This window comes from Oculina patagonica, chromosome 3, assembly GCF_052425735.1.
Source record: "Oculina patagonica isolate OP01 chromosome 3, crgOcupat, whole genome shotgun sequence".
Lineage (NCBI taxonomy): Eukaryota > Metazoa > Cnidaria > Anthozoa > Scleractinia > Oculinidae > Oculina > Oculina patagonica.
In genome coordinates, this window is record NC_135760.1 from 12,694,865 (window position 1) to 12,717,895 (window position 23,031).

The 23,031-nt window shown below is 38.3% G+C and overlaps 2 protein-coding genes across 2 annotated transcripts; one reads left to right on the forward strand and one right to left on the reverse strand.

The window, feature by feature from the left end:
- Nucleotides 1-997: 997 nt before the first annotated feature.
- Nucleotides 998-5,852, forward strand: LOC144646661 (uncharacterized). Its single transcript, XM_078506329.1, has 4 exons — nucleotides 998-2,034; nucleotides 3,330-3,542; nucleotides 3,822-4,020; nucleotides 4,128-5,852. Exons 1-4 carry the CDS (start codon nucleotides 1,390-1,392, stop codon nucleotides 4,673-4,675), a joined length of 1,605 nt encoding a protein of 534 aa, XP_078362455.1. The 5' UTR covers nucleotides 998-1,389; the 3' UTR covers nucleotides 4,676-5,852.
- Nucleotides 5,853-6,769: 917 nt separating this feature from the next.
- On the reverse strand, nucleotides 6,770-21,648 carry LOC144646663 (integrator complex subunit 2-like). The gene is made up of 18 exons (XM_078506332.1): nucleotides 21,102-21,648; nucleotides 19,074-19,287; nucleotides 18,442-18,639; nucleotides 16,835-16,941; nucleotides 16,384-16,573; nucleotides 15,920-16,208; nucleotides 14,815-15,064; nucleotides 14,550-14,684; nucleotides 11,668-11,856; nucleotides 11,130-11,292; nucleotides 10,492-10,755; nucleotides 9,763-9,964; nucleotides 9,427-9,561; nucleotides 8,724-8,946; nucleotides 8,330-8,446; nucleotides 7,935-8,042; nucleotides 7,585-7,855; nucleotides 6,770-7,362 (listed from the first exon to the last, which is right to left on the reverse strand). Exons 1-18 carry the CDS (start codon nucleotides 21,522-21,524, stop codon nucleotides 7,121-7,123), a joined length of 3,720 nt encoding a protein of 1,239 aa, XP_078362458.1. The 5' UTR covers nucleotides 21,525-21,648; the 3' UTR covers nucleotides 6,770-7,120.
- Nucleotides 21,649-23,031: the final 1,383 nt, after the last annotated feature.

Sequence of the window (23,031 nt, forward strand, 5' to 3'; positions counted from 1 at the left end):
TCTTTTCACTTCTTGTCAGTTTTTTTTTTCAATTTATGTTCAGCAAAAAGAACCCCATGCAGTTGGTTTGGAGGTGAAGTTACATCACTTATTAAACTGACAGCAAAGATATCTAAAGAGGATCCTGAAGGGGGGTATAAATCCCATTTTTCCAGCCCAAATTTTGCCCAGATCCCATTTCCCAGCCTATTGTTTACCCAAATTTTCAAAATCCCAGTTCTATTGTTTTTCTATTTTTCTATTTCATGAAAATTTGCCAAAATCCCAGTTCCCATTGTTCCCCTTCAGGCCCCTCAATAAAGATAAACAATAGTGCATTACGTTATATCTAACTGTGCTTGGCTGTGAGCAGGTGTTTTTCTTCAAATGCCAGTATGCAGATTTCAGATAAAAATATTCTCCCTCAGTTAGAGAGCAGATCCAAGCTGCTTTTATTTTGTTCTGTGCAAATAATGATTGAACTGGATGCAGGATTTTCAAGTTCAGTTGTCATTTACTATGCCTAGAATGTTGTAAACAAACTTTTACCAATTTGGTATCCTTTTTTGTTTTTATTGAATCAGGGTGAACAACAATTAAATACTTCATTCCTAGTTTCACCATTCAGTGAATTGAAGTTAAAAGTGAACCTGTTGGTTCTCTGAGACCAAAAGAAATTTGAATTGCAATTTGTATGCCTGAATTTAAATTTTTAGGAAGCTTCATGAATAATCACAGGCAGTAGTGTTTTGTTTTGTTCTTTGCTGGAAGTCCAAGTTGCATATCAAGATAATTTTGTCTACCAAATGTGTAAGTATAAAAGTGATTAGTTTTGGTCTGCAGATTTTATATCAACTGAGATTTCTCTTAAAAGTGTTCCTGTCTTTGACCCTTTCGTTCTTTATCAGTATAAATATTGCTAAACTTTTTATCAGGCACACGATTTATTTTGGTGCGGTATAAATAACCTTTGACAGTTGTCACGTGACTTCTTGTACCAATAACACCCCGAGACAATTACGTTCACCCAGTTATTTTAATGCTTTTATTTAGTCGTGGGAACGAATTCTGTTTTGCATATTTAAACTTTTCAGGAGTTCTAAGAAAAACTTTAACCAAGCGCCCTTCTGGAAAGATCTTCGTTTTCGCGCTACGCACGCTTTTTTTGGTGATATTTAACGAGGGATCACTCACGGCGGTTGTCAAGTCAAAACTCAAGATAAACGACGAAAAGAAAATATTGACTGAGTGCGACTTCGAGGAATCCTAAAAGATAATGTGAGGTGGTTAACAAGTTATGAAACGACTAAGTCTGGATTAAGGAGTATCAATGGCGTTTCCAAACAGCTGAGAAGCCGCGATATCTTTTATTTGACATCTAACCTCTACAGTTACAATAATCTTATCGGAATGAGTGTTTCAGCTGAAAAGCAGACCTATCTGAGCGGCCACAAGTGGCACATATCACAACTACAATTCAGTCCTGGCGGACTGCATCTCGCATCCAGTAGCTGGGATAAAACTGTACGGATCTGGGATCTCAGTACATTGGAATCATTGTTTGTTTTACGGCACCATCGAAGCCCTGTGACATGTCTTTCATGGCAGCCAGGAGCGTCGTCCACGGGTTGCCTAGGTGTGCTTGCTTCGGGTTCAGCGGATAGCACAGTGGCTTTATGGAGAGGAGAGACAGGAAAACTGCTACAGTCTCTCTCGCCTCATAAAGGATGGGTGTTAGGCACTTCTTTCTCAAGCGATGGAACTTTGCTGGCGTCAGCCGCTTGGGACAAAACTGTGTGTCTCTCGGACGCGCGCACGGGACAATTGTTGCAGAAACTTGCTGGTCACACGACAGGAGTGTGGACTTGCGCTTTTCAAACGAGTGTCGGTTCTGGTTTACTGTGTTCAGGAGCAGATGACGGTTCGTTAAGGATATGGGACACACGGACAGGATCTTCCGTAATGACTTTAGTTGGAGGACACGATGACAGCGTCAAGTGTTGTGCGTGGTCACCCGATGGCGAGTATATCGCTTCTGGAGGTGCAGATAGTAAGGTGAGAATAAACTGCAGGCGGAAATGAGGTGAATTGCTTTGAATCACTGGTTACCTCAGTAGACAAACATGATAAGATTTCATATATTCCTGGTATGGGACGTGTTTGCGTTCGACTCTAATACTGTGCAATATTTGCAAGCTGTCTGGTAAGCGAGGCTGGTATATTTCGTTCGCGTGCGCGGGTAAATATAGGGCGCGATATTTATCTCCTACTTTATTCAGACATGTTTTGACACTCTTCTCAAGCAGAGCAAAGTTGCAAGAATTTTTGTACATAAGTGGTAATGTTTCCTGCGGTCCTTAGTTCAATTGTCTTGAACTACTTTACATGTACAAATTTGGCGATTAGTCTATTGTGGTTTGAAGACTTAATTTAGGGGGTATCGTACTCTTTGAAGTTTCCTATTCTCAACTTGTCAATTACATTTGCCTGTTTCACGAGCTGAATTTTAAGTACGGGAAGAAATAAATGATTTAGTTGATTCGAATGCAAATTAAGGGTAGTTGTTCGTCCAACGTTGTCATCTTTTTCAATTAACGTCTTTGGGAACTGTAGACGTCATACATTGTCTGCCTTGCCAACGCTAACGCTTCGCGCCTTTTGTTAGTCAAAACAACAAAAGAAAATTCTTGCATGTATGCTGGTGATATTAGACCCACATTTGGCAGATGGACTAATTGAATAGATCGAAATACTTTGCGTCGTGAGTCACAGCTATTCCTTTTGTATTAATCCTTTCAAAACATTAAAATTATCTATAATCAATTATTAATGACTGGAGAAAACAAACACAGATTGCCTCTCTAGGGTGGTGTAGGTCATCTTCACCTCCAACTTCTTTGAAATTGAGTATTTAATATTATGGACAGTGAGTTTGTCGTGGTGTCCTGTGCTGGAACTTTTCCCCAACTTAGTACACTTTTGACCAAATTGGTAAATTTCCAGAATAAAGTGGAAATTTGTGAAAGCTACTTTAGGCTTTAGCCCCCCCACTTTTTCCGAAAAAATAAAGACTTTTTAAGAGAAGAGTCTCTTAAGCCCTCCCACTTAAAGTCACTAGTCAGCCCCCCCACCTGGAAAACTGCTCCGCCATCCCTGATTTAGCCAAGTCAATTTTCAACCAGAAAACAATAAAAGGTAGCTATATGTTTACAGAGTTCTCATCCAAAACATGTATGATGTACTTTTTATGGTTATTTCAATGGAATCTTGAAGAGACTGATGTTCCACTTCCTGCTGTAATTGACTGAAAACAAATATTTTTTTATATTTTTAATTCTATTATTTATCAGATTTCTTTGTGGGAACCAAGAAGTGGGACTCTGCTTATTAAAATTCGTGGGCACGAGGATGCTGTAAATGAGTTACAGTTTTATCCTGTAATGAGCAGCAAATCAGTTCCAATCATCTTTTCTGTTGGCGACAACTCCTGTCGGGTGTGGCATCCCTTGAGAAAGCGTGGAAAGCAGCTTCAGATGATTAAACAGCACAGGTTGGGATCAGAGGTATGTCTTCTTTCCCTAGTTATTGTTATTATTACTATTATTGATTGCTGTTAAATTCCTTACATGTTTGTTAGCCAGAGCCATCATAGGGGTACAAACCTTAAAATAACATAACAGATCACAACATCTGAGTATGTGCAGTAAAACTGTACTATTCTATTGGCCTCAGCGAAGAAAATAGATCATGTGTTTGCACAAAATATGCTTTTGGATCTATTATGGATCAAATGTTTTGAAATGTTGTGAAATGCAATAACATTTTTTATCACTCTGTTTAAGGTGGAGGCCCTAGCCCTGTCCCCAGATGGAACCCTGCTGGCAACTGGGGCACGCGACAAAGATATTGTGTTGTCCTCATTGGATGTTTCTCTTACTGAGGTTGATGCTCTTCCGCTTGAAGATCAAAATGAAGCTGCAATTAACTATGGTGCTACACTGTGGAAGAAATATACCCGCAAAGTCATGCAAAGAATGATAAGTAAGTACAGACTGAAACAGAAGCTACAGATAACATCACAATTCATTAATTTTTTTCTCACTTCCATCTGCTAATCAGTACTCAGAATCTTGTCTTTGTTGTCACAGATGAACCTGGTACAAGGGCTGATGTTAGTGATGACTCTTCTCAGTCAAATAATCCTAAAAATACAGCATCTCTGGTTGGTCGTGCTGTGCACCAGACTGAAAGCAGGGCAAAGCAAAGTGTTGTAGAGAAAGAAGCAGTACATTTCAATGAAGCTGATAAAGATGGCCAGTCTGATGGCATTCTAAGAGAGCAAAAGGCAAAACTGCGCAAAAGTTCACGGCCTGACTACCCAACAAGCAATGGTCCTGTCAGAGATTCAACAAATGAGTTAGAAGAAGTGCGGCAACAGCTGCGTCATGTACAGCTTGACAGTCAGTTACATAACGGTTATGTTAACGGTCATCACCATGCGGATACAAATGGTAATTACCCTGTATTTGTTGAAAACGGAATCTATGAGAATGGTGAGACATCTCCCAAAAGAAATGGATATCAGAGCCATGGCGACAGCTCAAGTGTTAGTAGCAGCAGTTACTATGGTGACATTGAGGATGTTGCCAAGGAAATGTATGATCTCGCAAACAATGTAGAAGATGCCAGACTTTAGACGTCCCTTTCTTTATTAAATAGGTTAATCTTTTTGAGATTCGTATTCTTCAAAATAATTGGCAAGACAGGTTTTACCCACTGGTCAAGTAGCAAAAACATACACTAAACTTAAGTTAATTAATTGTTCAGATAGGTAGATAACTTAATGTTTCCTTTGGAGGAATCAGAAAACAAATGAACACAGCTTATAAACAATATTGATAGTTTTGATACATGTAGTTTTATACAAAATGCCAGGTGATCATAGTTCATTGTAGTGCGGCCTGCACTGGCAAGAGATATTAACCCCTGTTCTTGTGTGTGCGTCAAACACAATAGCAAAAGCAAGGGTAAGGACAAGTGTGCATTCTATTGACATAAAACAAAGTCCACATGTAACATAATGCAAGTGCAAGCAACAAAATGCATGTTAAGATGGTTAACATTGTGCTTGCTTTTCCCTTATTCAAATGCAAAGCAATGAATGAACTTAATTCATTTCTGGCATTTGTAGTTACCTAATTTACACGTGCAAACCAGCCTACTTAATAATTGCTTAATAATCAAAATGTGAAAATGTTCTGAGACATCTCTATATATATCAGTGGTATTCTCCACATTGTTTGAACAAAAAAAAAGAAAATGCTGAAAAAATATTATAAGTATAAGCACTAACAGAAGTTTTTATGACATTTTAATCATAATATTATGTCATGATAATATAATTTAATTGTAACTGTTATTTTATTGCTATTGATTCTCATTTTATGGGAAGGAGCTTTATCAAGTGTAAATACATTATTGTATAGTTTACATACAACACTTACCGCATGGACAAGTAATTATAATACCTTTTGGAATATCAAAGTAAAGATGCACCTCTAGAGGTGTAAAATAGTGTTCACACTTTTACATGATTTTTTTACATGTTAAAAACTAGTGAGTATGGCTTTTGCTAATGTACTGTCACTGATGGAAAACTTCTGGTATGTGTAATAGTCTTATATAAATTTTAGAACTGATAGATGTCATGTCACACTTTAAAAAAATTTCAATAGTATTATCGGTTCATTACTGTCACTTTTTTTCTACCTTGACAATGTCCCTGAGAAACTTCAAAGTTTGTAGAGATTTATTTATTGCTGTACAATTGTTTTTGCTAAGATTCTTTAAAGTGAATAAATTTTTGACCATAACAGCATGATGGGTGTCAAATGGTAAATGAGGGACCATGAGAAATTGAGACTACCAGAAGGCATCAAAGAAAAATTCAAGACAACGAGACCCCTGAAATTTGCCTACTAACACTGGCTGGTGTGAACCATGTAACATGCATATTCCTGGAAATAATCATAGTAGAATAATTTTCACACATGCGGTAGTTGGCGAAAATAATTTCCACACATGCATAGGAATGCAGCAGGAATGGAGGTTTCCGTCACTGAGGTAAGGAGGTAGGGTCAAAAAAGGAGCCCAAACTGAACTCTTGGGGCACGAATGCATAAGACAATGACATATAGGGATGGCATTTAAATACAATGCTCGATACCCAAGGGTATTACGAAGGACTCTAAGGGCAAAAGGTGTCAATTTATGTAGTGTGAGGCTACTTCGGTGTGAACATACCATTGAAAATAGCCTTTACAAAACATTTTGATATACAATACAGTTACTTTCCTCCAACTTGAACTTGCATGAGACCTGCACTGTCTGACTGTCTGTCTGTCTGTCTGACTGACCGTCTGTGTTTCTCTGACTGACTGTCTGATTGACTGTCTTTGTAAGGTTTAAGCAGACAAGTGTTCAGATGCTACTGGTAAAGTTGAATCTCATATTTCTAACCCTCAATAACTCGAACCTCCCACTAACTCCATTTTCTGATTCCCCTCCAGATTATTTTCTTACTTATTTTACCCTCTATAACTCAAACACCTAAAAGAGCATCAAATATACTCTGCCGCATGTAAATATATTTTTAACTGTCTTCTCAGTGTTTGGGAACACTGTAAAATCCAGTTAGCCCCTCCCCACATTACACCCCCCTCCACCCACCCACCCCCTGGTTATAGACCAAACTTAGCCCACTTGGATATAAATCCTCTCCAGCATAGCCTTTTCATTTCCATTTTCTACCAATTTTATTTACACTCACTATTTTACACTTTCTAAATTTTTAACCTGGTGTGAAATATGTATATGGAGAGAATAATGTATTTACATACCGCCTTGTAAGTTGACAAAGGTTCTTTTCTGCCTGGTGAATTGGTTTTTGTGTGTGATATTTTACACATTTAGTTTTAACGGCACATGAGAAAACCAGTTGCTTGAAGAACAGTCATATTTGAATTTCAAATAAATTGCATCATTCCAATGGGAATTTTTTTTAGAATGATTCGAATCTGTTATTGTTCTTATTGACCTTTGTTTCCCATGCATTCTCATGGTGTATTATGTGCAGATGGAACTAGCTCTCACAGTTCTGCTGTCTCACCACTGCAACCTTTGTTAAATCTAGAAACACCTTTTCAATTGCTTGGCATAATCCAACATCAGAAGTGTCAAATTGACCATCCAAAACACTTTTCTCTTCTTCAAGTTTGAAGTCGTTAGGTAACCAAGACTCATCTGTAAACCCATGATCTTCTTGGTCAGAGATTTCCTGTTGTTGTGTGGAAGACAGTTGATGTAACAGAGATCCTGGTGTACCTGGCATAAGGAAATTGAAGCAGTTTTAACAAGAAGTAGCTAATCCATATTGTTTACAACAAGAAGTGAAAATAAAAAGTAATAAAATGTGTTAGTGAGCAGATGGCGTCACACTAGATCAACAACTCATGGATCACTGTTAGATCATGTTATACAGGACATTTTCAGTGACCGTACAGTGCGACAGCCATGATAGCAGGCATGGAGACAAGTGGTACATACCTAAAGTAAAGCCAGCAGAAGCTGATGCATGAGATGCCGCCACACGACCAAGCTCCAGTAGAAACCCTGAAGCTTCATCACACAATGGTGGGAATGCACGGCAAAATCGAACCAAGGTTGGGAGGGTGGGGGTGAAAAATGGTGCACGTTTACTAGCAGGGAGTGTAGCCAGAAGAGAGCTGAGCCGGCTAAGAATGTATCTGGCCACACCCATAGCTTTGGGAAGAGGGAACTGTAGACACAGGTATGAAGCGAGTTGTATGGCAAACAACTGCAACATAAAAGAAACAGAAATGTTACATTGGAACTCTTGCTCTGAAAACCATTATTCTTCTTATTGACTGTCATACCTGTTTTTCCAGTTGTGGTTGGTTGACAAGCTCAGGAATAAAATCTAAACAGATGTGCATGGAAGGAATGCCAGCCACTGTTACCGGAAGAAGTTCTACGGGGTAGCCCTACAGGGTGAACAATAACACAAATACATAACAATAACATGTTGATTTCTAGCTTAGAAAGGAAGCAAGGAAGCAAGAAACTTTACTTAGAAAGAGTGACATGATAACTTTTGTTGATGTAGATTTTGTAATAATGACATGGGAGAAAATGTAACCAAACTGAAAGTATGCAATTTAATATCAAATAAATACATGATTAGAATTTGATAAACTATGCAGTGGCAGTAAAAACAATTCAAAATTGCTTCTTGAAACATGAGAAAAGCACTTTAATCAGTTTAACCTACCTGAAAGTGCACAAGTTTTGCAAGTTCAGGAACAGCAATGAACATCTGATGTAGCTGTGAACACACACAACATTGAATTTCACGCAACACACCAGATCCACTGCAGCCTGGCTGATCCTACACAGGAGAGAAGTTATCAGTTGTGTGATCAATGTAGAATTCTCCTTACAATATTGATACATTGTTGGATGATGAGAATATAGAAAATGGTCAACTCTTGGGATCAACTCTTGAATGTTTCTACCTTTAAACTGTTAAATCTGAAGCTTGATTGTTGCAAAGAAGATTAAGAGATAAGTATGTTATAAGTATGTATGGTCATAAAGATGTACATCTACAGTTAGTATCTAATACTTAATATTGCTCTGGTAGTAAGCAGTGTTAATTTCAACACCTGATCCTGTGTTGTCTTCACACAAACTTCAAGTAGAATCTGTATAGCAGCACTCTCTTGCGCTGTCACCAGTGCGGCCCTGAGCTCCTCTCGCTCCTGTTCTACGGCCATTCCTTCTGTCCTTGATGCAGGGTGAGCTTGGAGGTACTGACTCAATAGGGCCCTTGAACCTGCCAAGTACCCCATGAGGATCCTCACAAGAAGATCAAATAAAGGTGGACATCTGGGATAAAAATGAATGTGAAACACCAAATGTTATGTCCTAAACTGGAGATTTTGAGGCAGAGATGGCCAGAGGCTGGTATGCCAACTGGTCTTAATTATAGGCCTTTTGCATAACTTTGTTATGTGATCTGGTCAACGAACAAGATGGATGCCAGAAATCTAACAGCACGACAAAGTTTTTCCTTTTTTTTGAAACCACTGATGGCCAAGCACCAGATTTTTTGGCAGTTGGAAAGTTGGACCAACTTAAACATTAATGAATGCTGGATGACAGAGCTTGTCATCCAGCCAACTTTTTTACACATAAAAATTAATCATCTTAGTTCTTAACCATTACAATTTCCATTTAGTCATCAATGGCCTCAATGACCTTTCCATTTCTGACATCCATCAATTTTCATTCCATGGCTGTATTTTATGATTGACAAGGTCATGCGACAGGCTAACTTTATGGGCCTAATGTCTTACAGATGTGTACCTGAACACTCTCTTGTCGCATCTCAGCACAGTCAAGGGATCCTTCATGATGTCTTCATCTGTGTACAGCTGAGGTGTAATGTGTGGTACAGGAGTTTCTGCTGGACACAGTGTGTTAACAGTGGCTAACCACAATCTGTTAAACATACACAAACAACCTTTAATTTATTTATTATATGACTATTTATTTTATGAGCTGATTCAAAACAGCAGTGCAAGAAATTTATTTTTGGGCCTGTAGCACATGCTGTTACAGAATTCTATGAACACCACAAACAAGCAGCTCAAAGAAATTACAAGAACATAAGAAAAAAATTTAGTTTAAATGGAATCTTACTTGCGAGGAACAACAGTGTTAATTTTTGTCCATAGTTCACAGCACAGTGTTTGCACTCGTCGGGGTACCCCAGGCTCCAGTAACCTGGTCAGGGCCTGGACCAACACATCCATATATGGAATCAGGGCACTGGGTTCTAGCTGTAACAGTCTTCTAAGTAACAGCAGTGCAGGACATGGATTGTCTGGCAGTAACTGCAGTGCTGTTGGATAACAAACAGAAAATAAATTAAGGAAAACTGATACTTTTGCACACACACTGTTGAGCTATTAGATAACAGCTTGCTTATGACTACTAGGTGTTTAAGTTCTTTAAAAACTCTGACGCTGACTTTGTTGAACGTAAAACAATGCTCATAATGGACTTTTTACAAGACATTTCGACCAAGAACCTTCAGTCTTCTTCGGGTTAAACATGGCAGAAAAAAGCAACGACTTTTTTAACAGTTGCTTTACTGTCATTACATGGTTTGAACCTGCTTTTCCTTGGTCTGGAAACAGTCAGTTTTTAATTTCAGTTTAACCTGGGATCTGAATTTCTTCAAATAATTTTTAAACAATATTCCATTTAATGTACATTGTATGTTCATTTCATAGATTCATTCAGCTATTTTCTGAGGTTCAACATGCAATTAAAACTTGGACTTATAAAGTGAACATTTATGAGAAGTATCTACCCCAGGATCACTCTTCAGATTTAATGGTGAAACAAACATTTTTTAGAACGTACCTTCCTGTAAGCGAGAAGGTGAACACTTCACATGAGGCAGTGGAGATGCTGCCGACAGGTTTGGTGCAGTGAATACTTCTTCTTGTCTCAGCCAGTCATCAACCAGACACAGGTGCGGCAAATGGGTGTTGATCAGCTGCAGCAGGGGAGCATAAAGACCTCGGAATTCCTGACGTCGACTCCTTGCTTGCTCCAGCAGATGTTTGATGGGAATTTGTGACAATAACATGGGTGACAACCACTGAGGCTGAATATTGTTAGAGACTGAAACCGTGAAAAAAGGGAGCTTTATTAATAATTTATTAATAAAGCTCCCTTTTTTCACGGTTATTAATATATTATTAATATAGTATTACTGACCGCACCATCATGTTACTAGTAAGAATAGGTACCAGAATTCAAGGGTGGGGCATGGGGGGGGGGGGGGGGACACTCATAGTCACTTAATGTGTAGTAATGGCCACTTGGCCCAAAGCAGATTTATTGTGTTTGTATCAAGAGTTAAATGGTGATCACTACTGGGAAATATTATAACAAAGCTAATGATAATTAACCCACTCACTGGCAAAATGGAGAGTTCTTAGGAAAACATGTTATTGCAGTGGTGTTAGTGTCCAGTATTATTAACAGTATCCTACCTAAAGACTTCATATTGGACAGCAGACAGTCTTGATATGTAAGAACATAGTATAACATCAATATCTGGGATGTGAGACGAGATGACATTTCTGTTGCCACATACACAGAGCTCCTCCTCATGGGACCTAGAGGAAGGCCATGGATTTTAAACGTCCCTTCTTCCTAGAAATTTTGAACAACAAAAAAGAATTGATATGGGAGCTGTTGTACCCAAAATGCTATCAACTACAATTATATTATAACATCTTGAGAGAAAACAAAAAAAGTCATACAAGCACCTTGTTACTCTTCCACTCAAACAGTCAACTCTTCTACATACTATAGACAGCCCATTTTAAAAGTGTTTTGGGAAAGCATCTCTAGATGCTGTTTCAACTGTTCTAGGTGATGAGTGTCTTAGCTAATAGCTGGCATCCTGCTGTAATAATCTTTCCCTGTTATCTAGATGTACCAAGGGTGTACAATATAAAGAGAACTAGCTACAGGTACATAAATACTGTATTTTATCTGTCATTACTGAACAACTTTGACACATGCCTGTTGATCTGCCGCAAATACTGACATAACCTCAGCATCAGTGAATCCATGCAGTGTAAAAGCAGTTTCTTTGTTCTTGGCTGATTTGGACACAGGATTGATCACTGAATGTACAAAAGCTTCAAGAAGAGATACCACCAGGGGGTGAAGGGGAGTTACACAACAGCAGATCTGCTTGTAAACCCAGTCCTGAAATTTTGGATTGAATAAGTCATGAATCAGAGTATCTGGATGGTTGTTTTGCATGTTTCTGTCTCCACTTGGGGCAAAGTTGTTTAAAAGCCAATAATTAATGATTAACCAAAAGATTAAAAGTTAACCTAGCCTGCGTGGCCGGCGTTCAAAGGGGAAGGAGAAGGGGAGTTCGAGCGCGAAGCGCGAGGTGCGAGGAGAGAGCGCGAAACGCGATCGGGGAAGGGGGGAAGGGGAACGCCTGCCCTGACGCTATTGTTTTTGTCGTTTTTTACGTCCAGATTCTGGACGCAAAAATCGTGATTGGTCAGAATTTATAGAGTGTGAAAATTGATTGTTCTGATCAATCAGATGTACGTCATTCAATCGATTAATTTGATGGCTGTGGTCTGTTCTCAACTTTCATTCAATGCAGAGGAATCCAATGGCGAATGTTATGAGCGATTTCTCTGCGAAGCGGTTGATTCTTTGAAAGAAATCGGCCGTTTTAGGATTTAGTATCAAACTACTGAATTTGCGAAAAAATTATAACAAGTTATAGCAGCCGGTAACCGATACACGCTGTGAATGATTAAGTTGTTTGGGTCACGGCCGGTTGCAATCCGACGCCATAAACTCCAACACCGGAAATGCTGCTTGATTGAAATAAATGTTCTCTCAGTCTCAGAACGGCAACTTTCGTAACAAATCCGCAGTTGAAGGGTGCAAGGAAGATATATCTGACCTGATCTACCATGAAAAGATTTTGTTTTGCCATATTTCTGACAAGAAGACGAGAAGAAAAGAATTAGATAGGCAATTCAAATGGTGAAGGGTTTTATTCCCCGCGAAAATCGGCACCAATCAGATTGGATAATTTTGACAGCCAGACGTAAAACAGAGGGCAAGCAGATGACACGTACTTTAGGGGCGGTATGAAAAAAACAATAGCGTCAGGGCAGGCGTTCCCCTTCCTCCTTCTCCGATTGCGCTTCGCGCTCTCTCCTCGCATCTCGCGCTCGAACTCCCCTTCTCCTTCCCCTTTGAACACCGGCCACACGCAGGCTAAAGTTAACCAAGCTTTATTTATGCTGCTTTAAACATTTTATTTTTAATGTCATAGTTCCTACGAAGTTTTACTTTAAAATACTTAAAATAATCAGACACAAAACCACACTGTATATGGCGTAAAGGGGGGGAACACCGCTTCGCAATCGGCTTGACAGACAATTTTTTTTTGCGTGACCAAAGGCCAAACTTATCTCCCCAGCGGTAAAACCCGCGCTGGATCGGACAAGTCGGCAAGGCCAAAAGCTTACGCGCCCTGGAAGTCTAACTCTAAACGGCACTACGAGCTGACCTCCGGTCAGCATCGTGCTAGAGTGTAGACAGTTGTGACTTGTCAAGCCTTACTTATCTCCCCAACATTACGAGCCGACTTCGCCGGCACGTGCTGGATCGGACAAGAAGAGGCATAAGAGCGTAAAAAAGCACCACTAAAATAGCGAAAATGAAGCTTGGGGAAGTCGCTGCGAGACTTAACCGATAGCGTCATGCAAGAGGTGAACCCCAGTTTATTCAATTAATTACAACAACAATCAAGCCTCCAAAGGGAGGGAGGGTGGGGTTTATGAATTTCGACCTAGGTTACAGTAACACAAGCGATACAACTAGCGAATGATGCTAAAGTTCATTCTATAAACTTTTATAGCCAGACAGTTGTCTGGATTTAGACCAATGGCAAATAGTGTGAGGATCTCATGCAGGCTTAAATGAGACATGAATAGAGATATTTAAAAGACTAGCCATACAAAATGCATGATATAATTGTGCTAGACAGTGTAGCAACATTTATATTTAATAAACGGCCATTGTAATCATTGTCCTTACGAGACAAGAAAAGCGTACAGTTCCATTGCATTACATTACACAATCAAAATAAACATTAATGACCCCGTGGGGGCCACAAGCGTCTCGCTCCATTAACTGCGCTTTAATGTTTGGCCTTAAAGCTTAATTAAATGACTTAAATGACTGTAATTTTAAGTTACAGTGTGATGGTGTTCTGCTGGACGAAAGGAACTAAGAAGAGTGATTAATGTTTACCCTAGATTTGTTTGTTTTTCTTTGAACAACCAGACATACAGGTGTATAAATTAACTAATGGTGAGTCGGTCCCAAGATAAACCCAGCAAACTGCTGGTGATCAGTAACCTGTGATGATGAGGTATATGTACAGCAACATCCCTAGTTACTTAAAAGGACTGTGTCACGGCTGAGTTAAGTTTATTCTATTTAGTTTGCCGAATACTCCCTATGAATCCTAATGTTTGCAAAGGAATTACTTCTATGGATCTATGGATGAAACAAAATTTGTCTCCCAGGCATTTTTTTTTATAGTTAAAAGCAAACGAGATTATTTTTGAAAACCATTCAGCCCAACAAGATTTCAAAAACTCATGTGGCAATCCATTTCAATCTTTATCACTTTTGGTCATCCGTACGTTCTTTTGTATTTACTGTGTTATTGAAATGTTCCTTCACTGTCTTAAGTGGTTATTTTAATATTCAACTGAATTTGATGGTCATTTTCCCATGCCCAAATTTAGCTAAAAACCATGACACAGTCCCTTTAATGCTACAAAAACCAGAGTAAGTCTTCACACTAACATAAAAAGACTTTCTTCTTTACAACAAAATAATATTCTGACCTTGACTGGTACTGCATGCTTAGTGAAGGCTCGTGAACGGAGCAGCTGATGAACACAGTGAATTGGAAGAAATCCTGCATCATCAGAGCTCAGCTGTGGCGTTACAGGAACTGTCACTGCATGAGCTGTCACGACCTGTCACAACAGAGGGTTAGTACAGTAACTAAACAACATCAGAAGTCTGTATACTGTGATTGCTTGGTTTGTTTATGTACATAAACTGCTATATGATCATAACATGATCAGAAAAATCATAATAGCAAACCTTTTCAGGAAATATCTCCTGTGTGAAGAGAGTTTTCATTCTTGTCAGTGACCCCAGCCTGATGTTCATACCGAGCACAGAGCACACAACTTCAGCAATGGCTTCCACTTGACTGGCATGAAAGTGTATTGCTATCATGAGGAGAATTTCTCCAAATGATGCATGTACGCCACTTGCTGCTTCGTAGTGAGCTTCCTCCTTGGACAGCCACTTGATCCACTGGGTTGCGATCTGTTCGTGCTCTGGTGAACTATTTAGAACATTGACAAGAACAGGGTTTATGTTGTGGACATTTTCTCCAAAGGTAAAGTCTGTGTCGAGCCAAGTGGCCCATCAGGGCAGAGCTTATCCCGGTTTCTGTAGCGTTAAGTGACAAGGAGCATTTCTACTCCCCCTTGGATGGGATGCTAGTCAATTGCAGAATTACCCCCAGCATTAATTCACTGGTACCCATTTATACACCTGGGTGGAGAGAGGCACTGTGAGAGTAAAGTGTCTTGCCCAAGAACAGATTGCTCAATCCAGAGTCCAGCATGCTAACCATTGTGCCTCAGTGTATAAAATAGTTATTGTTTATCTAGGACTCGCTCCCTTTTTTGGCCAATTCTCTAACAATTTAGAATTTTAAACGTTAATAATTGTTGAATAGAAAACAATTACCACTGCCAAGGTATCACAAAGCCCTACCTACCTTATTGTTACTGGTACTTATTTTCGCGAAAATGGAACAGGCATACCGGTATTTCGCAGAACTTAATTTGTGGGATTTGACCAACAATACGTGATTAACGTAAATACAATAAAAAACGTTAAAAATAAATTTTTGCGGGATTTTAATTTCGCAAGTTTTTGAAAATCTTGAAAATCGCAAAAATTAAGTCCCACAAGCAAAATAAGTAACAATAAGATACCTAATATTAACCCTTTCAGTGCCATATTCAGAGTACTTATTAATTCTCCTTATTAATTCCCAAACAACTTTGAGAGATAGGGGAACATCACAACAATATCCCCTATTTGATTATCATTCCCTGATGGCTTGGCAATGTATTGACAGTGCAAATAAAAGACAAAATAAGATGTTGGTTGCTCTTGGTACACTCACCTCATTATGTTAGTACACACCAGTAGAGTACAAAGACCGACCACAACAAACCTCACCCCAGTGGCAGTGGGTGGGGGGTGACATGTCACCAATCGGAGCAATGCTTCTGACTCCTGTTGAGTAAGCTTCATACCTGCCAGTCTCTTGAGAGCACAATACAGACGCAGGAGAGCCGTTCCTTGGATCACGTCTTCTTCACGAATCTCCACTGTTTCAAATATTTCCATGTTTATTTGTGGGGTTGATGAACTTTCTTCTGTGAGCTCATAATCTGTGCTTACCTCCATGGCTGTTAAATGAATGAAAATGATTCACAGTCAACCACATGATTCAACAACGTTGGTATGCAGGTCAGTCAAGACAGAAAGAGGTGGCTGACAGTATAACAATGAATGTTGCTCAAGATCTATAAAAAAATGAAAAATCAAAACAAAGTCACAAAATGTAAAACATGCAGAAATCACCTTGAAGTATCTCTAGAGTTTCTTCATCATGGTGACTGGCACTGTGTTCAGGGACTGTCTCCTGTAAGGTGACTTCAATGCCTGATTTGTCATTCTGTGAATTTATTCCCTTTTTTGCACCATTAGGAACTAATGATGACATCTCCTTTAGCAGCTGACTTCTCAGTGAAGACAATATTGATGTGTTGGACTGGCATAAAAAGCAAATAATTTTTTGGCCAATTACAAAAAAAAAAAAAAAAATTACACTTCTGCATAACAGATAGAATGCAAGTGAGACCAAGCTTGTGTGATGAGTTGGAAACACTCAGTTGCAAAATCAAATAATTAGGTCAACACCAATAACACTAATTTACTATTTAACACTGCAAAGAACTTTTTTTAAATTTTATACTTCACTTGTGAAAAGCTACAGCCAAGGTAAAGTGAATAACACAGTTGCTTTGCATACCTTTTGTCCAATTCTAACAAATGAAGAAAACCAGTTTCTGGCCTTTGTATCTCCTCCCAAAAGAAGACCACTGAGAAATGCTACTAGGTCACTTGTGCTCAAGGAACCTTCAACACACAGAAATGCAATAAAATAATCTACATAAATTGAGGATGAATAGTGTAAACTTTATTTTATTACAAAGTATGTACATATTTTAGGTTGTAGAAATAAGATTGAAACAAGTTATTAGCCTTTTGCAATTTTTCTTTGTTTCCCATGGCTTCTCCAAAAGAACATTGTTTTTTATTAAAATTTTTAATTTTTAATTTTTTTTGGCAATTACAAAAAGGAACATTAATATACAGATTGAAGTTACATACATTTTAGAACTAGAAAAAAGATAATGAAGAAACAAATAAAATAAAGTTAATGAATAAATATGATAATTACATTTCACAATTACAATTTTCAAGTTATTACACACGCACCAAGATAACCTTAAGGATAGTAACATTTGAAATAATAATAATAATAATAATAATAATTTTTTTTTATTTTTATTTATTTTTCTTTTATCGTTAAAAAGAATTAAAAAAAAACGAAATTCATACCTTTATAACTATTAGAAAGAAAGTCTCAATATTTCTTGAAATATAGTCCACGAAAATGTTCCTCTAAAAATGTTTCTCTACTAATATATAAAAAAGAAAAGCTGTAATAATAATATATTTTTTTTTATGAATCTAAAAAATAATCGAAAATAAAAACAAAAAAGAGAAAATAAATAAAAATATGAAAATTCGATAAAACTAAGTTAAGCGGGCGGTTGCGTTATCTATTGCAATGTCTACATTGTTAGTGTCCTGTGTTCTTCTTATGGATCTTGATCCTCTAAGGCACAGTAAGGCCGAGCGTATTAGAGCAAAGGAGACTCTTGCTCTCACCCATTGCATGGTATTCGCATAGCTTTCTCCTTTCTTAGTAGATAGCAACTCAACTAATAATAATAATAATAATAATAATAATAATAATAATAATAATAATAATAATAATAATAATAATAATAATAATAATACATATTTATTGTATAGGTTTAATTATCCATTTTTTGTTAAAATATCCTTTTTTGTGATTTTACTTTCTATTTCATACTTAATTTTAATTTTGGCTTTAAACCCCTCGATTTTAGGAGGGGTTTGACTTCTTCTGCAGTCCCACAAGAACAATTTTTCAATAATTATGAAGTAATTTAATAGATCAAGTAAAGGGCATTTTTCCCTAAATATTCCAAATAAAACATCTCTCCAAAAGAACATGCACAAATATTTGTCAGTGGCAATTTAACTCTTTTCCCTGTCTTGATATTATTTTATATTCTTGTGTTCAAAATAATTTTATTAACAGTGTTTCAAGCAACAGTCTTACCTTAAAATATAAAAATGGTTTAAACAGATCTAAAAATATAAAAGGATACTCTAAATTTTTGATCGCCTTCTGCGGTCTTCTTTAGACAATGATGGATTTTGCAAAATCCATCATTCTCTGAGTATCCTTTCTGTTTAAACCATTTTTATATTTTAAGCTATGACCACAGATCGCTCCAGCAGTTTTATTAACAGTCTTACCACTACTGTCAACACCAAAGTCAAGGATAAGAGCCACAGCAAGACCAGGCATGTGGCACAATCTGAGTGCCTCAGAATGCACAACAAGAGCAGAGCTCGGGTTCATTGCACAAAGTTGACGCAAAGCTTGAGTCCGCACCATCCCGCCAAGACCACCTTCATCCTGTACCTCACCACGCTCCAGCAAAGAAGTGCAAACTACAGGTAGGATATGCCAACACAGTTACATGAAGGTTGATCAATAAATTCTTATACAATTTTAAACTGCTGTATTGCATGATTTTGTTGGGTTTTGGTTTTTGAAATTTCTCTACTATCTGGACACAACAAAATTTTAACCTAGAAGTAAACTCTTCGGTCTTCCTTTTACAGAAAATTATATAAAGTTACACAGAACTATTGCCCTTGCAGTAGCATCCTCAGACAAATTTTTATACTTAAAGAAAAAAATCAGTTTATTGAATCTCAACACTAGTATTTTGTGTTCTCTTGGTCCTACAGTTTTTACCTTTTACAAAAATATCATCCACTATATGTTTTAAAATAACTAATATATTGAGACAGACTGACATTTTGTTTTGCTAATGACAGAACTCTAATGGCACTAAAATGAGATATTTGGATGCCCTCACCTTGTTCAAAGCTGTCAGGGGCATTAGCCACCAGTTGGCACAATAGCCATGGACCATGTTTGACTCTGAGCAGGGCTTCGGCAAGCTGGTTCAGTGACAAAAGCGAAGGCAGCTCTGCCTGTGCAATACAGATCACGTCTGAAACCTCTTCTAAGTAAACCTCACTCTCAAACAGTTCACATTTCTCAGGAATGAACTCCTCTCTAACATCCACCTGAGAATTGAGCATTAACGTAATTTAATGGGGGATCCCATGCCACTTGTCTAAATTTAATTTTTTGCACTTCAAGTCGCTGTCAGTAGTTTAATTTAAGGAAAATTGGTTGTCCATGTTGGAATATGCTTTTAATGATAAGATTTTAATAGCTTGTATTATATAATTTTATTTTAGCCATAGGAATTTTTGTCGTTTTATTGTAATTTTTTAGCTTTAGGAATTCTTTTATACTAAATTGTAATTTTTATATTTAGTTAGTATTAACAGGTGAAGAGCATGTATTATGGATATTTATAGCATAACTGAGAGAATTCTCGCGCGCTGATTGGTCAAAAATTATGGTTAATGAGAGTATAGACCATGAAAGTGACGTCACATCACGCCATGTACACGCGCGGGCTAGAAATGTGTAAGTTTGGTTTCCATGAATGAAAGCGAATTTCACCTTGTTTTGTTTGAATCAAGTACACATTTGTTTGCGGATCTGTTGAAAGAAAATTGACCAGGCTTTTGAATTTTTGGTCTAACTGAGAAGAACGGTGCTAGCTTACAGGCAGCGGACTGTCGATGTTCAGTGAACAAGCGCTAACAAGATCTTCAGAAAGAAAAATAATCTTGCTTGCTTCAAGCGATAGGCACACACTCAACGAGAGACGAAAAGGTAATTTAAACTGTTAGGCCCGGTTCAGACGCCGTACTTTTCATGAGCCAAACTTAATTCGAATAATACATTATAATAATTTATGAATTAGGATTGGCATATGAAAAGTACGGCGTCTGAATCAAAGTTGTTCCAAAGGCGTTCCACAGGCGAAATTCTCGGCCAAGCCAGGCGGGAAGAACGAGTGAGCCGTTCCAAATTGAAATAGCTGTTCTAATTAATTCAGATGTCGATCTTTTCATGTACTTAATTCAAGGAATTAGGTTTGGCTCATGAAAAGATCAGTGTCTGAACCGGGCCTTATTGTTTGAATTCTTGTTCATCTTCTTTTGTATCATTGTCATTTTTACGTGTCGGGCCGGAATCTTTACGTCCAACCGGCAAAGTTTCTTTACGGTCAGGCATCGCTTTTGATAAATACTTGTTCTAGTTTGTTATGGTATAAAACAAATCGACCACATTTTTCCATGGTCTACACTCTTATAGACCATAGAAATGACGCCATAAAATGTCCAAAACTTTGCAGTGAAACCACTCGCCTATGGCTCGTGGTTCCACTTGATTTTTGAACATTTTCTGACGTCATTTCTATGGTCTATAAGAGTGTAGACCATGGAAAAATGTGGTCGATTTGTTAAACTGTTAATAAACCATTATTATTATTATTATTATTATTATTATTATATAAGTTTTTCCAAAAGGGTTGTCATTTGTCGCGATTTCAATTAATGTGCTGTCACTACTTTTTGGGCCATGTATGTCGCTTGTCGGAATTTACCCTGGCAGGGCCTCTTAATTGATAATGCCGAGCCAATGGCAAGTCTGTTTTAGTCCAGACATTGGACTACCTAAAGAGATCTAGCTAACAGATCCCACAGTATTCCACTACAAGCTAGAAAACTCACTACTTCCCAAGGTATTGAAATCACAACAAAGCAGTGAAGTACACTTTTGAAAGTGGGTCCCCAAGGCATGTCTCATTGGATCTACAGCTCACTGAGACATAGCACAATTCTGCAGAACAGCTCTAAAGGAGAGTTAAATACTGATATCTAACTTGCTGACACAGTGAAATGATGTGTAGGATGGCTCACTGAGACAGTTTGCTAAGGCACAATACACTGTTATAAGCACACAGCAGGGGACTCACCTGGCTCATAATACGAAGGAGCTCACTTAAAACCAGCCTAAGGCGCCTTGAGGGTTCACTGCGCTCAAATTCCAAAGCAAGACCATTTTGTAAGGACTCGACAAGAACACTAGAGGTTGAACTACCGCCAACCTTTCTCCTCAATTGTTGTTCTTTCATTGCGTCTTGCTCGAGGAGACTAAAATCCACGGACAACAATGCCACAATTGAATTTACCACTTCTAAACCAGACAAGAGTTTCTGTACTTCCTTACGAGCTTCTGTCCACTTTGCACTTTCGTCTACTGGAGAACAGAGCGCCATTCGAACCAGACATGGTAGCAAAGGTCTTAACTCCTCGTCTCTCAAACTTGAAAGTTCGCTGACGCTTACGGAACGAATTGCTTGAAAGGCTCGCGCTGAGGGTATATCTAGTAATACCATTCTTACGATTTAAATTTCCGTAAAGTGTAGTTAGCAGGATAAAACTGCGAGAGGACAAAATAGCGACTTTAAATCACATTCATTCACTCCACCGTGTCCGCCGCGTTCATCCGCCATCTTTTCTTTAATTTGCCCCAGGCCTCTTCCGACTAAAAGATGCTTGGGTCCAATAACCAGCGACAGCTTCTGGACGTGAATTGTGAAGAGTGAAGGGCTGGGCACACGTCCAGGTGCGGATTAAGTTTTCCCTCTCATTCCACAGCAAAAGTTTAGAATGAAGGCCAATTAAAAATAACAACAAAACAAAACAATGAAAGAAATCATACAAATAAAAGTGGAGACTTTCCAAAAATGGGACCTGCTTGCCTTGGTGGAGGGGGAGAGAAAAAACAAGGGGGGGGGGGGGGGGACTCTCTACATGAAACCAAATCCGATTGCAAGGCTGGTACTGCGACAAAAGGTTTTTAATCTATGGTAAGGGTTACAGTGTTTATAGAGATAGCGAGTTAGGGTTAGCCCTTAGGGTTGCCCTTATGTTATCCTGTTGGAGATTTATAGCTGCGTTACTTACAGGTGCGTGACAGAAAGGGATTCATATCGTGACAGTAATCAACAGCCAATCAGAAAATTGTAACTAAGCTTGAGCGACAAGTTGATCACGTGAAAATAGAATACATAACATAAGAATGATCTGTGATTTTAGAGTAGAAGAGAGAACGTGCTCGGTGACGGTTGAAACTTATTGTGAGCTTTGTGACGAATAAATGTATTGAGACGAGACTAGTGTTGGGTGAACTTTGTGATTTCCAACAATCCCTTTAAGTGGCTTCTGAGCACTACGAGCATCCGGCAATGGGCACGCCAAATAGTTTTATTCTCTCGGGTATTCTTCGTGACATATTCCTCTACATCCAAACGTTTTTTAACTCATGTATCACCTACCATTTTGTTTTTCAAAACTGCACAAGATTGAACTGGGATTGTGGAGTCTAACTTTATTTAGTTAGTTTCCATCAAACGAAACTAACACTTTCCAAACTTAAATTGCAATCCATACGACAGTTGCATTGTAACTTTTGGCCCAGTAACACGAGCAACATTTTAAACTTGTCTCGCGACTTTGTTGCACTGCAAGTTGTAAAGTGTTGTTTCGCGTGTTACCTCTGTATTGCAACTTGCGGCAGCATATGTTGCACATAGTTGAACTCGCGTCTACTTCGCCGGTTGGTAATACGTGCAAGCACGTTAAAACTTGCAATGCATCAATGTCGCGAGACAAGTTGAATCAAATGTTGCCCGGTGAAAAACGGGGACACATTTTTTTAATATTGTGGCGGATACAAACGTGGAATGTCTCGGACGCAAATTTTGTGTCCTCAACAATGTGTGCACAACATTGTGTCCTCGTTTGCCATCGCCCTTATAAGTGCCCATGAAGTAAAACAATTATTGCTGTTTTTTTTAAAGGCTTTTCAAAATAAAGAAGAATGGCGTTTTTCGTTTTAGT

Excerpts from the sequence above, each read along its gene's own strand:
- LOC144646661 (XM_078506329.1), top strand. The coding sequence starts at position 1,390 with ATGAGTGTTTCAGCTGAAAAGCAGACCTATCTGAGCGGCCACAAGTGG. Across the intron at positions 2,035-3,329 it reads CTGGAGGTGCAGATAGTAAG|ATTTCTTTGTGGGAACCAAG; the intron begins GTGAGAATAAAC and ends ATTATTTATCAG. Across the intron at positions 3,543-3,821 it reads AGCACAGGTTGGGATCAGAG|GTGGAGGCCCTAGCCCTGTC; the intron begins GTATGTCTTCTT and ends ACTCTGTTTAAG.
- LOC144646663 (XM_078506332.1), bottom strand. The coding sequence starts at position 21,524 with ATGGTATTACTAGATATACCCTCAGCGCGAGCCTTTCAAGCAATTCGT. Across the intron at positions 9,562-9,762 it reads AACACTGTTGTTCCTCGCAA|ATTGTGGTTAGCCACTGTTA; the intron begins GTAAGATTCCAT and ends TATGTTTAACAG. Across the intron at positions 8,447-8,723 it reads TGAAGACAACACAGGATCAG|GATCAGCCAGGCTGCAGTGG; the intron begins GTGTTGAAATTA and ends TCTCCTGTGTAG.